The 15,882-nt window shown below is 43.3% G+C and overlaps 2 protein-coding genes and 1 pseudogene across 2 annotated transcripts in view; all 3 read right to left on the bottom strand.

Annotated features, from left to right (window-relative positions):
* Positions 1-6,359, bottom strand: part of mtnr1ba (melatonin receptor type 1Ba) — a 17,910-nt gene extending 11,551 nt beyond the window's left edge. The window contains exon 1 of the mRNA XM_008308625.2: positions 5,906-6,359. Coding sequence (XP_008306847.1) covers positions 5,906-6,101 — 196 coding nt within the window. The 5' untranslated portion in view covers positions 6,102-6,359. The remainder of the gene's footprint in view (positions 1-5,905) is intronic.
* Positions 6,360-7,501: 1,142 nt separating this feature from the next.
* LOC103377701 (coiled-coil domain-containing protein 40 pseudogene) lies at positions 7,502-11,875 on the bottom strand (annotated as a pseudogene).
* A 1,614-nt stretch (positions 11,876-13,489) lies between these two features.
* fat3a (FAT atypical cadherin 3a) overlaps positions 13,490-15,882 on the bottom strand; it is a 127,139-nt gene continuing 124,746 nt past the window's right edge. The window contains exon 30 of the mRNA XM_025054841.1: positions 13,490-14,945. Coding sequence (XP_024910609.1) covers positions 14,320-14,945 — 626 coding nt within the window. The 3' untranslated portion in view covers positions 13,490-14,319. The remainder of the gene's footprint in view (positions 14,946-15,882) is intronic.

The raw sequence follows: 15,882 nt of genomic DNA, 5'->3' as shown, positions 1-15,882 counted from the left end.
GGGGGGGGGGGGGGGGGGGGGGGGGGCCTGGAGTTCAATCACAGCTTATGTTGGGTTAGTGGTGGTTTAATTCCTGGACAGACCAATCCCTCAAAGGTCAGGCATTAGGAGACCAGGAACAACCCATGGTCACATTTCAAGGTAATTTGTATGTAAACTGCCTCTAAACTCTGGCCCCACATGGACAAATCTAGTATGTGACCAGCGTATCACATAAGACCAGGGGGCGCTGTATAAACATCAAGGTTTTGACCACATGTATATTCCTGAAATTTATTTGCATTTTTTTTTTCAATGATGAACTTCGTCCCGATGGAGCTTCAAGTGGATTACACTTCATCTGTAGTACTATAAAATATTATGTATAATATACTGTAGTATAATATACTGCAGTACAGTATGATAATATTGAGTCCCTGCTGCACGTTGCCAGATCTCACAACTCTCTTCAGACTTAATTAAATATCCCAGGATCCTTTTGTTTTTATGGAATATATTTGTACTTCACAGAAGTAGAAATACTTCACAGAAGTACAAATATATTCGATATTTATTATTATTTGTTAAAATTTAACGAAATATAATTTCACAAAACTATCACTTTCACTTTAGACTAAAAGAGTTTTATATTTATATTTTCAAAATCCATCAAGTTCACCAATCTTATTGAACACCCTAGCGGGCGGGTTTTGGCCCGCGGGCCGTATGTTTGGCCACCCCATTTTATTATCTGATGTCATATTCTGAAGTAATTTTTTTATTCGCTCTTTAAGGTCTTTTTTTTTCGTGTAATTTTTGATCGTTGCAGTGGCATCGCTGGGTTGTCGCTAATGTATACAGTGCCCTCTAGTGGCCAAATATAATATGTTGCGTATTTTTGAAGTCGCAGATTTGTTCAAGCTGTTTGCACTGCAGTTACACAGTATTAATGTTAAAGGGATTGAACATCGAACAATGACAAATCAGTGGCCCTCAGCTGTGTCTGACTTTGAGACCCCTTGATGTAGATCATCCAATTAAAAGTTCCTCTTCCTGTTTAGGACATCGGGAAAAACATGTGAGTTTGAGTCTCTGCAGGTTTGACGACAGCAGGGATATGAAAAACCCAGAGACAGCGTAGAGGAACAGAGTGAAAACAGTGGAGAAGGAACGGTGTAAACACTGAGTCGAACTGGCTGACAGCTGACTCAGCTGAACGGTTCTGTTGTCTATTAGCACGGCGTTAGCTTGTTAGCGGTGAGAACTGTTGTCAAACCTCAGGACTTTAGTATTCACTCCAGAGTGTGGATGGGTTGTGTTACGCTCTGCCTCCTGACAAGTTTACACCCCGGGCCTGTTTTTTCAGCCTTTAATGTCTGGGCCTGTGTTTGCTGCTAACGACGTGGAAGCGTCGCGGCCGCGCAACGATGGCAGCCTGCGCTCTTTCAGATAAGTAAATGGCAGAGAAATCCACCACATCACATTACACTACAGAGCTGCCTGGAAAGAAGAGGGAACCACAGAGGGAAACGAGGAGGGGGGAGGTGGGGTGGTGGTGAGGAGGGGGAGAGAAGGGAGGGGAGGGGAGCAAAAGCCAGCACTGGCTCTGTTCCAACTGATAAAACTGCACTCACTCAAAACACAACATGCATTAGCATTTCTAAAAAAAAGTCAGGGAAATGTGTGTGTGTGTTTCTAAAAGTTGGGATTTGTTAATGCATTTTTAATATATGTATACTTATATATATATATATATTTATATATTAGTTTTTTTTCATCCAGTAAAAAGGTAAATATTAAGGACATTTTCGCTGACACCTTTATTCTATTGGCTAAACTTAATAAAATGTCCTTGATATCTGCGACCAGAGGTGGCACTACAACCTCTTCGCACCATGAAAGGATACAGTTCCAGGGTCCTAGCCAAGTCCCCCACCCCTAGACTGGTACTGTAGCCCAGGTAGGTCACTATAAAGTAGTAGACGTAGACGAGCCGCCTGACCAACCCTGAACCACAAAGAAAATCATTTCTTTTTATCCTCATCTTCTTTTATCTGATCTGAGATCAGGTTGCAGAGTCGGACTATTTACAGTACAGTGGGGTCTTCCAGACAACACAGTGTGAGGGGGGTACAGACGACACATACTGTATATGATCTATCCAGAAGGTTAGAATATATGGACAAAGCCTTAGAACGAAGGTCATCCAGGAGACACATGAATCTGATACCACTTTACTGAAACTGCCCACCTTATCGCACATGCTGAGAACAGACCTCAGTTCTCATCAACAGCAGACTAACCCCACGACAGAGTTCAACCAAGGAGTTTTTTTTCTCTCAGAATTCGAAACATTTCCACACGTTAGATAAAATTTAGAAGAAATCCACCCAGGAAACAAAGTCAAACTTCATTAGATGATGGATGGATAGATTGTAATTTTGAAACTGGATTGATGTAACGTGTTAATAAATGTTCTAGTTCTGGTTCAGGTCAGACGGCCGGCTGGTGACTCAGTGCAGGGCAGTAACTCAGGCTGCAGCCGACAGGCTGACTGCAACAATTGTCAAATGGATTGCGAGGCACTGTAGAGTGATTAATGTTGCCGAGGACGACGGCTTTGACGACAAGTTGTAGACAAGACAACGTCAACATGGACGGTAGTGACTGAGATCTTCTAAAACCTTCTGAGGTGTCTAACAGAGAATTCCTTCTTTGTGGAATTCCGGGATGTCTTTCACGTCACTGAAATTTCAACGTTTTTGACTCAACCTCACATTTCTATCGTGATGAAGATCACTGAAATTTCAACCTCACATTTCTATCGTGATGAAGACAACACAGATGCAGTTCCAAGATTCCTCCAGATTAAGGGTCTGAGGTCCGAGAGGACATGAGGCCGGTCCATCCCAGAACAACACGTTTCCTCCTTGACTAAGCACAGCAGCACATGACCCAGAGAAGACATTTGTCGGAGGACAACAGCAGACTCTCAAAGGCAACAACGCCGCAGTGGTATCAATTATAAATGTCCACGACAACCTCATAGGAGTTTGGGACTTCTCTCTGGTGCTTAATATAGACTCCGCTGGGTTCTCGCTCTGTGAGGGCACAGTGAATGGGAGCAGGACTGATGGGGTTTAGGTGTTCAGCTCAGCTCCGCTCCTAAAAACTGTCATTCTGTTCCTGGAGAGGAGAGTTAACGCTCACTCAACTCACTTCAACCCAAAGATGTTGTGGCGAATGTAAAACAATGGCGTCTTCGTCCGCTCCGCTCGGCAACTACTTTCTGTGCAAAATTTTGTTTTAACGCTGTATGTTGAAATGATGGAACAAAACTTTCTTAATGGGCATTTGTGGGAGATGACGACGTAACCACGAACCCCCGCAGGTCGAGGACGACGTAAACAGGTGGTTTGACTCCATCATTAGAAAATTCTTATTCAGTCATAAAAATCTCTTTAGTTAAGTATATCCAAATTTTAACCTAAATTAAATGAATCCCCTAGTGGATGACTGTGGTACTGCATCTCTGTCAATGCAGCGTATATATATATATACTTGAAATCTGCTGTGAAAAAAGCCTGGGGTAAAGTGGAGACGGAGACGGAGAGAAATCCATAAAGACACGATGAGACAGACAGAGTAATTCATACTGAAGGTTTTCTCTCTTCTCCACTCACACTCAGTATCAGTTCTATTTCGTACTCTGTACATCAGGTGTCCCCTGGTCACGCCGTACAGTGGCTTTCATTAACCGTGGTATTTCTCTATGGAAATACTGTGGCATTTCAAGCAGCGCTGCACACTGCTGATTATCCTGCCGGACTCAAATCAGCCATTATTTACAATCTAACCTTTAACATTTACCGTCTCGGTTAAAGAGTGAATATTGTGTATTTAACATTTAAAAGAACTAACAACCTTTAACTTCCATTACACCGACTCTGTACTCAGTGTTTTCTGTCACATAGACCAGGTAAATAACTAACTGAATGACTGCACGGTACACTGATGGGCCACGGCCCGGTGGTTGAGAGTCACTGCTGTTGTTTGGTGGGTCAGTACTCAGGTAGAAATCACACAGAGGACAAATGCTGGGACACTTGAGCAACAGGGCCTGTCCTCAGTTGACAAATGTAGCCTCGGTGTCTCCTCCTGTGGTGACACACTTCCTGTGACCTGTGTTCAGAGGAGAGTGTTCCATTCAGAAACGCTGAACCTCCAGGTAGCTGCAGTAAAAGTGGGACACCGTCCTTGAAGTTTCTCCAGGAACGACTTTGTTTCATGGCAGAAAAAAAAAAATTCCTAAAATTCTCCTTCCTAAAATGAACTACAACTAGTCCATATGGCAGAAAAAAAAAAAATCACTCTTCCTAAAATGAACTACAACTAGTCCAGTTGTTTGTTTTTTTTTAATTCATGAAAACACCAAAGCCTTCTGTCTAGTCCTGTCTTTTTTTAATTCATGAAGACACCAAAGCCTTCTGTCTAGTCCTGTCATAACTATCACTCAACAGGTGTTTGTATCTCATATCTGTGAAGCCTTCCTAGCCAATCAGAACACGCCACTAAAACCTCTCTGTTTGCTTTGGCAGGGACAACAACCCAAACTCCCCAAATATATTTTTTTCCTGAATCAGATTTAACATTTGAGATCATCCAACCACTCATAGTCGTACATCGTCTGCATATACAGCAACATGTGAAAAAGCACACATTTCAGTTGCATATTAAATAGTATTAATTAGCAATGCTGCGCTAATGCTGTTTAGCCCTGTGGGACTTAAAACAATCTGATATTATTGATGTTATTGACCTCCGCAGCTAACGAGCCAAAGCTAAACCAATCAAAACACAACTAGAGTTCGAGGTTTACCTGATCTGGGCAGACCTTCAGATATACATTAGTTATAGTGAGAAAAAAAAAGGTCATTGGTTTGAGACCCAGTGTGGCGTTCACATGTTTGTTACACAAACATTCTCATTTTCCTTTGCACCAGTCTAAAATTGCAGATTTGACGTTAATTTCATTGGTCCATACCACGGTCTGTGACATCATGCCCCGTCAGCAGGACCACACCAGCCCCATGGGCCCAGTGGGCAAATCTGCCTGACGTAGCCAAATTCACTGCATTAGAGGATTAATGGTGCAACCACTGGACCGAAGTAAGTAGTATTCAAAGTATGTGTAAAATATACAGTAAGATTAATACCAATGCAGGATGTAATTGAATTGTATGGGGTTTGATCTGACTGAGCGAGAGATATATATACTGGATATACATGGAGAGAGAAAGAGGGAGAGAGAGAGAGAGAGAGAGGAAAATTGAATTAGAGAAAGAGATGGAGCTCCAGTTGCCAGGGATTAGCGTGAAATTATTCCTCTCTCAGTGTCATGGGCCAATGGAAATTACTGGGATGATCATCCTAATCTGGAATATTATATGACGTGATGAAAACTGGAGTACAGTCACACACAAAATACACATGGTATTTTGAGGCTACGTCCCTGACTTATGTCCAACGTTGACCAAATCGACAGAACTTTAGGAAAAGCAGCCGCAACAGTTTTTTTTTTGTACTATTTTATAAAATCCTGACATGAACGGGAAGAGTTGAGTGTCCTTTAAATTTGATGTCACTTTCTGTTCATCCATATGTTCAAAAAATAAAACAGAGTAAACAAAGACACACTGAATGGTGAACCCAAACGCACAATCTGATGAATGGATCAACTCATTCATCCTGAAGCAGCGGCGGAGGGAATTACATTAACCCGGGATGGACTGGTGATGTTTGGGATCTGGAGGAATGTGCTGCCGTCCAGTCATCCATCCAAGTCATCCATCCAAGTCATCCAAACTCGGCACAGACGCCACGTGTTTTGTGTCAAACATACAGAAAACAGCTGCCAGCTTCTTACCTGCGTTCCGGAGTTTCCGGTTCCTCAGCACGGACACGATGACCAGCAGGTTTCCCAGGACGTCCACCACTGTGGTGAAGATCAGCACGCTGGCCAGCGCCGTGATCGCCCAGGCAGGACGCGCTGCTCCGGGGCTCGGCTCCGGTCCGCGGTCGGTGTGGTCCGTCAGCAGTGAGACATTTCCGGGGACATCCATAGCCTCACACCCTCCGTCTGACCTGCTTCACTACCCGCGGTCGGTGTGGCTGACCGCGGGCATGTCGCTTCACTGGCACCTGTAAATGTCACGGTGCGTCCCTCAGTGGCAGAGGTTTTTCCCTGCAGCAGGAAACTGCTGACTGCCAGGACAGAAGTGCTCCACCTGAGACTCCTCACCTCCCAACACACACACACACACACACTCACACTCTCTCTCTCTCTCTCTCCCCTGTGTTTATCCCCCTGTCTTCCTTTCCTTTCCCACTTCTCTCCTCTGTTCTCCCCCAAACATTCGTTTTTATTTATTATAACGAATTAAGGTCCAAGATACAGCGTCATCATTTACAGCTCATATTTCCTATTATGAATTATTACATATTTCTCTGTCATATAATTAAGTTTATTTAAGTTTTGTATTTTACATTTATACATTTTTTTAATGAACTGTATATAAAAATATATAATATATTTGTGAAATTTTAAGTTTTCAAAGTGAAAAATGATGATATTACATTTGCAAATATTGAAGCCTTTGGCGTTTCGTTAATATCGTTACACAGCTGTGCTGAAGAAGAAAAGAAAATTCTCCTCTCCCTGATGGCCCGTTGTTTGAAAGTCCAAAGTTTTTCAACCCTAGACTATTATTATTAATAAACTAACCATTGGTTGACACTCAGTTCAGTGGAGGGGGCGGGGGCTGTTTTGTCTTTGAAGACCAAACGTGTCCTTGGAGAATGTTCTCAGCGTTCTAATGATCAATGTTTTTGGCGGCGTGACGTCTTAACTCTGCTGATAAAACAATGTTTAGGTTGTTCACAGTATACGTGCACTTCTGCCTCGTGTACTTTTACCTAGTACAAATGTGTATTTTTATCTCATAACTGCTCATTATGAGAAAATTCCTTCCTAGCTAGCTCTAAGGAGCGCACTGTAGAACTTTTTACAAAACTCAGTTTAAACCAATTTTAGATGTGAAGCGCACTCTATTTTTTTTATACAACTCAGTTTAAACCAATTTTAGATGTGACATTAAATTGTAAGCTTGCTTGCCAACAGCGAAACAATATAATGGCTCCGTGGTCTTTAAGTGAGGAGCGGTTAATCATAATAAATAAATACTGACACAAAAGATTTTTTCAATTTTCTAACAATTAAATTACTCAGAATTAAACGCTGTCTTGTTTAGTTGAACACGATGCTAATATAGTCACAAGAATTGAAGAAAGACGCAGACAAAGATCTTCTTCAAAAACACTGTCTTTTTTTTTTAGTTTTAGTTTTAGAGGCATCTCTTACAGATACTCTTCCCCTAGTGGAAGAGTACTGAACTGTTCTTCTTGCATATGTTTCTTAGACAAACAAAGACAAACTACAAGCAATAAATAAAAAATAGTTTTCATAACATTTACATGAAATTGGATAATACCCCACATCACACCTGATGAGCTGTGGCACAGTGGTTAGAAATCACCGTTCCGGCCAACAGAGCACCGTCCAGTTTGGTTCCTTTCTGATAATTGATTCCCGTTCTTGTGCTTCAGGGTTTATTGGTGGCCTTTAGTGACAAGCCCATGATTATTCCCACTCCCAGATTGACCCGAGTCCTGTATTGTCATTGATTTTGAGTCTCCATCCCCGCCTCCAGAGTCAGTATCAGTTTGCGCAGTGGCAATCTGTGAGGCGGGAACGCCGCACAGACCTGATGCAGGGTGTTGCAGTATTTCTTCACATGTTCTAGCTGGACTTTAAGAGCGGCTTCGACCGACTCGCAGTCGGACAAAGGTTTGTAGGAACCCTTACAGACTGCCTGCAGCTTCCTGATCCGGTTCTGGAGAGTCACTAGTTTGACCAGGTCCCTATCTTTACAATCTTGCAGGTTTACCAGCTCAGACTCCATGTTGGAGATGGCACCGCTCAGCTGGGTTAACAGCACCTTCTGCCGTTCAAGCCGCTGACTCAGACCATCCCTGTCCTCCATCAAGTCTCTGCTCATCTTCTCACACTCGGTCATATTTTTCTCTGTGTCCTTGATTTTACGCTGCAGATGCTTTATGCTGAGAGTCACATCAAACTTCGAGTTTGGTTTCTGGGAACAATTGAGTATAGCCTCTCTGCGTTCAACGATGGACTCCCTCCTTGCCACCGTCGCCTCACTGTCCCGTTGTAACTTCTCGTGCTGCTTCCTTAGTTGGCTGATGCGCACCTCCATACGATGAATCTCAGACTTCATGAGCTGGATTTCTCCCTGGACCTCTTCAGAGTCCACTGCTGCAATGGTCTCTTTTGCGAGCTGGATCTTCTTCTCCCAGAGCATGATCTGCCGCTCGGCCTCCAGCAGGCTGTGGAGCAACCTCTCTTTTTCAGCGATGGATTTGTCGTACTTCATCTGGATCTCCACGGCCTCTCGCTCTGCCTCAATAATCCTGTGCATGAAATCTGTCTCCATCAGAACGTTCTCCTGCTCCAGAGTTTCGCCGAGCTGTCCGTTCTTGGTGAGCAGCGTGTTGAGCTTCAGCAAGTCTTCCTTCAGCATCTTCGTGTTTTTCTCCAGGTCTGACAGTTCTTGAAGCTCAACCTCGATCTCGTTCTCCCAGCGTATTTTCTTCTGCCTCATTACAGTGCATTGTGTTTGCAGTTTGACTATTTCTTTACTGTTGACCTCGATGTCTTGAGTTAGAACTATCAGAGTGCCCTGCCGTTTCATCCAGAGCTGCTTGCTAGTTTTAATGTTTACTGCCAGCTCTGCAATCTGTCCCAAGAGTGTCTCGATCTTAATCTGCATAGGACTGAGGTCTTCACGCCCAGTGCTGGCCACGATTTGACCAATCTTTCTGTTGTAGGCGGCGATCATGTTCTGCTTTTGCTGGATGACGCCCAATATGGAGGTCACAGCAGCCTGGGTGAACATGACGGACTTATCGTACTTTCCAATCTCATCATCCAGGGCGTCCTGAGTGAAGGCCAGGCTTTCCAGATGATTGCTGACCTTGTTACTCTCCAGCGCCACTGCCGTCATTTCATCCTCTTTTTGCCAAAGCTCAGCTATCTTTCGTTCTTTGAGCGCTGCAGACTTGTTTGTTAACCACCTGGAGTACCTGGCCGCCCGGCTGTGGATGACCTGCTGCCGCAAGTAGCTTATGATTTGGGCTTCCAGGTCTAGACGAGTTGCGGACTCTTTTTCCAACTGCTTCTTCTGCTCTTCAATTTCAGCAGCCAGATCTTTGCTGGTTTCCTTCGTGAGGGTGTCAAGCTTTTGCTCCGTCTCTGTCAGAATGTGAAGGCACGTACTGTGCTCGACTTGCAGCGCCTCCTGCTGTTTCTGTTTCTGTATAATCATCTTCCTGGTGAGGGCTACGTTCCTCTTAGACCAGTAGAGCTGGAACGTCAATGCTTCGTTTCTCTCCTGCTCTTCTTCTGTAGATTTCTTGTAGCTTTTAATCTCAGTGTCCAAGACGGTCATTTGGTCCTCGAGCGCTTGCAAGGCCTCTTGCATCCCGCTAAAGGCCTCATCTCGCCTCTGCATGCCCAACAAGCACATGTTCCACTGCTGCATCAGGTGTTTGCGCACCATGACCAGAGACTCTATTTCCATCTCGGCTTCAGAAAGAGCCTGTTTGATCATCTGGTTCTCCTCAGCTTTGATGTTCGTCTGGGACTCGTACATTCCTATCTGCTCCGTCAGCCTCTCCATCTCTTTTGTCAGACGCTCCACATACAAATCCTGCTTCCATTTTTCATCCGCCGCCTTGTTCTTCTCAGCTCCCGCCCTCCCTTTGGTGTTCTTCAGAGTTCTGACGTTGAGGTGCTTATTTTCACTTGCTCCCTGAGTGAACACAAACTGCACCATCAACTTGTCGTATTCTCGTTGCAGCTGCGAGAACTTGGTCTTGACTTTGGTGTGGTTGCTGGTGGTATCGGTGTGATGCTGTTTCACCACCTCCAGCTCGGCCTGCTTCTGTCTGTGTTTTTCTTCTTCCTCCGCCAGGGTCTGATGATAGTTTTGGAGCTTGGCGTGTAACTTTGCCAGTTTATCCTGAATCCTAAACATCTCGACCCCAGTCTCCTGCGTCTGTCTGGTGTCCTCCTTCTCAATGGCCAGATATTCATCCAGCTGCAGGTTAATCCGCTCCAGCTGCTTTTTCAGCTGTGTGTTTAGAGCAGCTTGTAGCCTTCTGACAAGACGATGTTCTGGATGAAGAATAACCAACTCCTCCACTTCCTCCTCCTCCGGTGTTGACTCCGTATCATCGTCTTGTAACGATAGCGCTGCCAGCTCCAGCGCAGCTTTTTCAGCGGCTTGCGCTTGCCTCAGGTTGGCTTCTTCAAACTCCTCTGTGGCCTCAAAGGGCACTTGATACGAGGAACTGTCTATTGCACTCATTATTGACAGTGTCTGTTGCCGATGTGATATGAATAGTTGATAACTGAAATGTTACGTGTATGTCCTCCTCCTTTTCTTCCTTTCCCACAAAGAAGACGTTTGTCGTTTTACAACAAAAGCTACGTCAATACTAACTTGAAGTCAACTAAATCACTGGTTTGTCAGAGGTGTTGATCATCACTCGTGTTGTCACTTTAAAGACGTGCAACTCTATTTTCATCTCCTTCATTTAGATTTTAATGTGATGGCAGATTGTTGTGTTACACAGTGGAGTGTTACATCACTGACACCACTCGGTCACAGTTCCGTCATCTTTGCTGTTATTGTTCTTGATCATTCTCAGCCTCGACATCACAGATGTGCCTTTGATCTGATCTGCCTTTGGTCCTTAATTTCCCAAAGGGAACTCCAAAAGGGATTTATAAAGTTCTATCCACCCATCCATCCATCATCCATCCATCCCATCTTTATTAAATGTTTGTCATTAAATTCTTACCGACAGCATTTGTACGTTTATCACTAATCTGACCAAAGATGTACAGTTCAAAATAAAAGAAACGTTTGGCTTCAGGTCAACAAACAAGACTTCTGGTGGTTAAAGAGAAAAAAGTTACGCTTTAATTTTGTTTATATGCCTCTTCTTTTTAATGCTCATGCTTTTCTGAACCCCTGCCAGATGAGAACATACCAAAGTCCTTGACTGTTCTCATCAGCTAATAAGCTGTGGAGCGTTCTTATTCCAGATGCGTACTTTAGCTCGTCTGTCATGATAATGTAAACTATTCAGGTTGTCATGTAATAAAGGGACCTGATGACAGAGCACGTGAATGACCTTGATGTTGAATGATCCTTTATGCTGATGATACTGTACTGTACGTCTGTGTGTGAAAACAAACAAGGTAAAAATCTGAGTGATACTTATATTTTTCTTAACATATTTCCATACTAAAGACTAGTAAGGAAAAAAAACAACACCAGCTTTAAAACACATCCTTCTTCCTGCTGTTATTTGTCTTTCAGTTCTGGCTACAAACTTTGATTCTTTTTCACTGAGCTCCACGGTCCCTAATCAGCTGCATCACCATCTGAAGAGCTCGTCCTAACACAGTGTCGTCGGGGTCTTTGTGCTTTGTGACATCCAGAGGAAGCTTTCAGCTCCAGCTCCCTCTGGATGTCTGAGCTTTTTAATTTATTTCCGGGGCTGAGCCCGGGCATCGAAGCAAGAATTTATTTCAGTCAGATTTATTCATGGTCCAAGTTCTCACTCATCATTTAACGCTCACTCCTCCGAGTAAAGGTCAAAATGAACATATCTGCAGCTAGATTGAAAACCTGTTCTTGCAGCACAGCTAGTTTTCATTACCATGAATTAGTGCCGTATACGCAGAACTATTTATATATATATATAAAACATACTTCTGCTGTATATACACATACGTTTGGAGATTTAACTCAACCTCATAAACCAACAATCATCTAGAAACTCTACACATTCACTAACAGAGAGAGAGATTTGATCGGATTAAACAACGTCCAAAAAGATCAGCCACTTACTTTTGTACTAGTGCATGTGCTGACTGCTGCCACCTGCTGGCTCAATTGAAGTGTGATACAGTATCTATTAAGGAAAGTTAAGTGAACAAAAAGACAAAAAGAAGAAGGAAAAAAAAACCAACAAGACAGAGGCTGCTGGAAGGTTTGGCAACTGACAACTCTGGTGGAGGAGGAGGAGGAGAACAGCAGGAGTTGATGTAGTACAGGTGAGGAGAAGGAGAAGAGAGGAGAGCAGGTGAGAGCAATTAGTTGATTAGTGGGACCAAGAATGACTGGGCAGTCAGTTCCTGTTCTGGTTGAGGGTTTGAAAACATGATTTCAAAGGCAGTGAATTTCATTTAGCAGGAACCATTTTTATTTTCTGCGTTGAATAAAATAAAAAAAAGTAAATAAAAAAAAAACAAAAGCATAAAAAAATTCCTTACTTTACAAACATACATTTTTGATGAATATGTTTTTTGTTTTTTTAACTGTTTAATGTTTTGGAAAGAAATACCTAAAAAAGAACATTAGAAATTCCTCATTATTCCAGAAATAAAAACCAAAGTACAAAAGGATTCCCTCTTCACCTTCATACAAATGTTTTAACAAAATAAAATACAAATCTCTAACGAGATGTAACGTGACGATCCAACACTGTGCAAACTCACAGATAATATTGTAACGGCATTCACATTTTAATCCAAATAAACAAAAGTCAACGCTTGATATATATATATATATAAAAAAAACAAATGCTCGAGTCAGTCAGAGGCGGAATGATGAGAAAATATTTGATATTCCTCAGTCTCTTGTTTTCCACGGCACATTAACAAATACGTCCAAAGGCAGTTCAGGATGGCAATTCCATACCTTAAAAAAAACATCAGTATTTTAACATCCTAGCTATGTACACTGTACAGAAATGTAAACATCTTTTACAAAGAAAGGAAAGGATGCTGACGTCTGATTGGATCAGATATAAAATATAGTGCAATGCCGTGATGATGTGAAGCGGGAAGAATGTGCTCTCAGAACTTCAGGCCTCGTAGAAAGACATTGTTAAAGGTTTCTTTTCACGCAGGTGAGACGACGAATCGACACAACTGGGTTTGGTTTACGTGACGACAATGAAGAGTCAAAACATTTGCGGATGACATGCTGATAGTAGGCATGGCTCGATCCAAAACTTGTGATCGGTATCGCTCCGATATTGACCAAAGTTTCAGGATTAAACTTTGAAAAAAATCAACTCTGATTCCACACCTGAGCACAGCACAATCGTAGCATTCAGGCCTCAACCCAACATGGGATTTGAAGACTCACGAAGATGCACGTTTAGTACATCAGGCCCCAGGTCTTATCATACTGACACCTGCTGGTGTTAGCCGGGACCACTCTATCCTTCATCCTTGGCCGTAAGCGAATTTAATTACACTTTTTCTTTCTCTTTTTTTCAGTTTGGATAATTTAATTACACTTTAACGTTTTTCTTTCTCTTTTTTTCAGTTTGGAAATGCAGTTTTTGATGTTATTTGTTGCCTGCAGTACAGTCGCCTAACTAAATATATCACTCTAAGGCGACGTAAAGAGTTTTTGTTTGCCTTCAGAGTTATATATCGACACACTGGTAATCTCAAATTAATTACAGTCTGAAAAGAACCTTGACACATGCTGCCAGGAGAAACCAATAAAATGAAAAATCAATGTCACTCAGTGCTGTGAGCTGATGAGAGCCAACTGTAAAATGTCACGGCTCGACGGGGGCCGGCTGTTTACGAACAGGAGCGAAGCACAAACAAAGAAATTGTTTGTCTGAAATGCGTTGGAAACATGGTTTCGTACTTATTCACCTGAAAAGTCGTACTATTTTACAAAGTCTGTACACTACAAAATTTACAAATCCATGAAGGAAAACAGAAGGAAATTGGCTTTTTCTTTTTTTTCTCTCTCTCTTCAAATTGTTTTGTACTGAGCGTGTGTGAAGGAGCAGGGAAACAAACTCATCTTTTCACTTTCATTATTTTTCCATTCGATTCTCCTCGATTTTCTCAACCACATCTGTCAATTCCTCTCTTTTGGATTGGAGTCTTTCTCACTGACGTTCTCTGAACCGTTCTTTTCACTTTACTTTACAAATCGCTCCTATTAAATTGGTCTTGTTACTATTTCTACTGTAGTTGTACTGTAGTTGTACTGTAGTTGTACTGTAGTACTTTGTTCCCTTTGTTACATCCGTTTGTGCATCTCATTCAAAACCACCACAATCCTATGCCCCTGCTGGTCAGTACCAGACCCTACATCACACTTCAGTCTGTTGCTGAGATTCAGTAGTGATGGTCACCCCGCGGCGCAGCTCGTCCATACTGTCGAAATCACTGCCACGTTCGGAATCTTCCAGACCGCCTGGCACCGACATGTCTGATGCCGACGACGCTCCGACAGACAGACGAATATTTATCGACAAAGAGTCATCAGTGTCTCCGTTCCCCGGCGTTAAACCACCAGCGCTAAAGTCCGCGTGTGGCAGCTCCCCAAGTGGCAGCTGGTGGGGGGGCAGGTATTGGCTGGGATGAAAGTGTTGCCTGGAATGTTGACGGCCGGTGCTTCCGGAGCTCAGGGTACTCTCCTTGGAGACCGGGGGGTTGGTTGGGGGGGGCGAGTACGGCTCTGAGTAGTCCTCACCCGTGGGCAGTGGAGGTGGCAGTTGGTCTTGGGTCAGGAACTCTTCTTCGTGTGGTGGGGGGTAATCGCTGTCAATGTCGTAGCCTCCCAGATAGTAGTCTGACTCCAGTTCACGGGTACTTCCTCCGAGGCGGGAGACTGAGCGAGCTACTTCAGGGGGAGGACCGGTCTCGTAACCCGGCACCTCCTCGATGTCCGACAGCCGGGTACTGGGCATCCAGTCCGACGTGTCCCAGTGATAAGCTGCACATAAAAGGTGGGGAAAAGTTAGTGAACATCGGAAACTTCACGTCAACGATCTGGGTTCGACCACGCAGACGTAGCGTTCACATGCTTTTACTGTCGAGGGTTGGTCACGACGTTTCACAGGCTGTAAAGGAAAAAAACGGCAGGAGTTTTTGCACATGCACAACAGAACAGCTGGAGGGTCGGGGTCACAAGTGTCATGACATGCTGTAAGAACTGGAAAAAAAAACAGCAGCCACGGTGATGGATTCAAACCAACAACCGATTCTGGTAGTTGAAGGAAGTAGATTGTCCTCTGGGTCGGTCGAGTTCTTACGACACCTTCGTCTTCGTGAGGCGTTAGCAGACGGCTCACGGCCAAGGTTGGACGTGACGCAACCGTGACCTCAATCTGACATTTTATTTACGTCAGAGATTTTTTTTTTGAGGGATGACTTTGGTCTGACGTCTGATGAACGTTTCATTTGGAAAAGTGATAAAATTTTATTTTGGTGATGAATCACGAGGATCACGTTCATCTTCTGCTGTAAAGTCCGACCTCATACAACAACGTTTGGACCACAGCCACGGTATTAACACACAGCTGGGTCCACTACGACTGGGTTGGTCTGTTTATGAAATATCTCTGACCTGAGGTGACCAGTAGAATTATTTCATTTCATTTATACTTAGTAAAGTAGGAAAGATATTCATTCGACTTTGGGCCGGGGGGTAAATCCAACTCCTGTCCCTTTAATTATTAAATTCAAAGTCTACATTTGTTGGAATGATCGGCAGAAACCAGACGACCAAAAGGACAATCTACAGAGGACTCTGGAGAATCATGTCACTGAAAGCATGTGGTGAGCAAAAAAAAAATCAAATAAAAACAGACACTCATGCATACAAAGCAAAAAAATTAAATATGAAAAAATGCAAATCATCCGCTGTGAAA

Source organism: Cynoglossus semilaevis, chromosome 4 (genome assembly GCF_000523025.1).
Source record: "Cynoglossus semilaevis isolate Cse_v1.0 chromosome 4, Cse_v1.0, whole genome shotgun sequence".
Taxonomy (NCBI): domain Eukaryota; kingdom Metazoa; phylum Chordata; class Actinopteri; order Pleuronectiformes; family Cynoglossidae; genus Cynoglossus; species Cynoglossus semilaevis.
The sequence above is the reverse complement of the archived record's forward strand: the minus strand, read 5'-3'. Positions and strand labels throughout refer to the sequence as shown.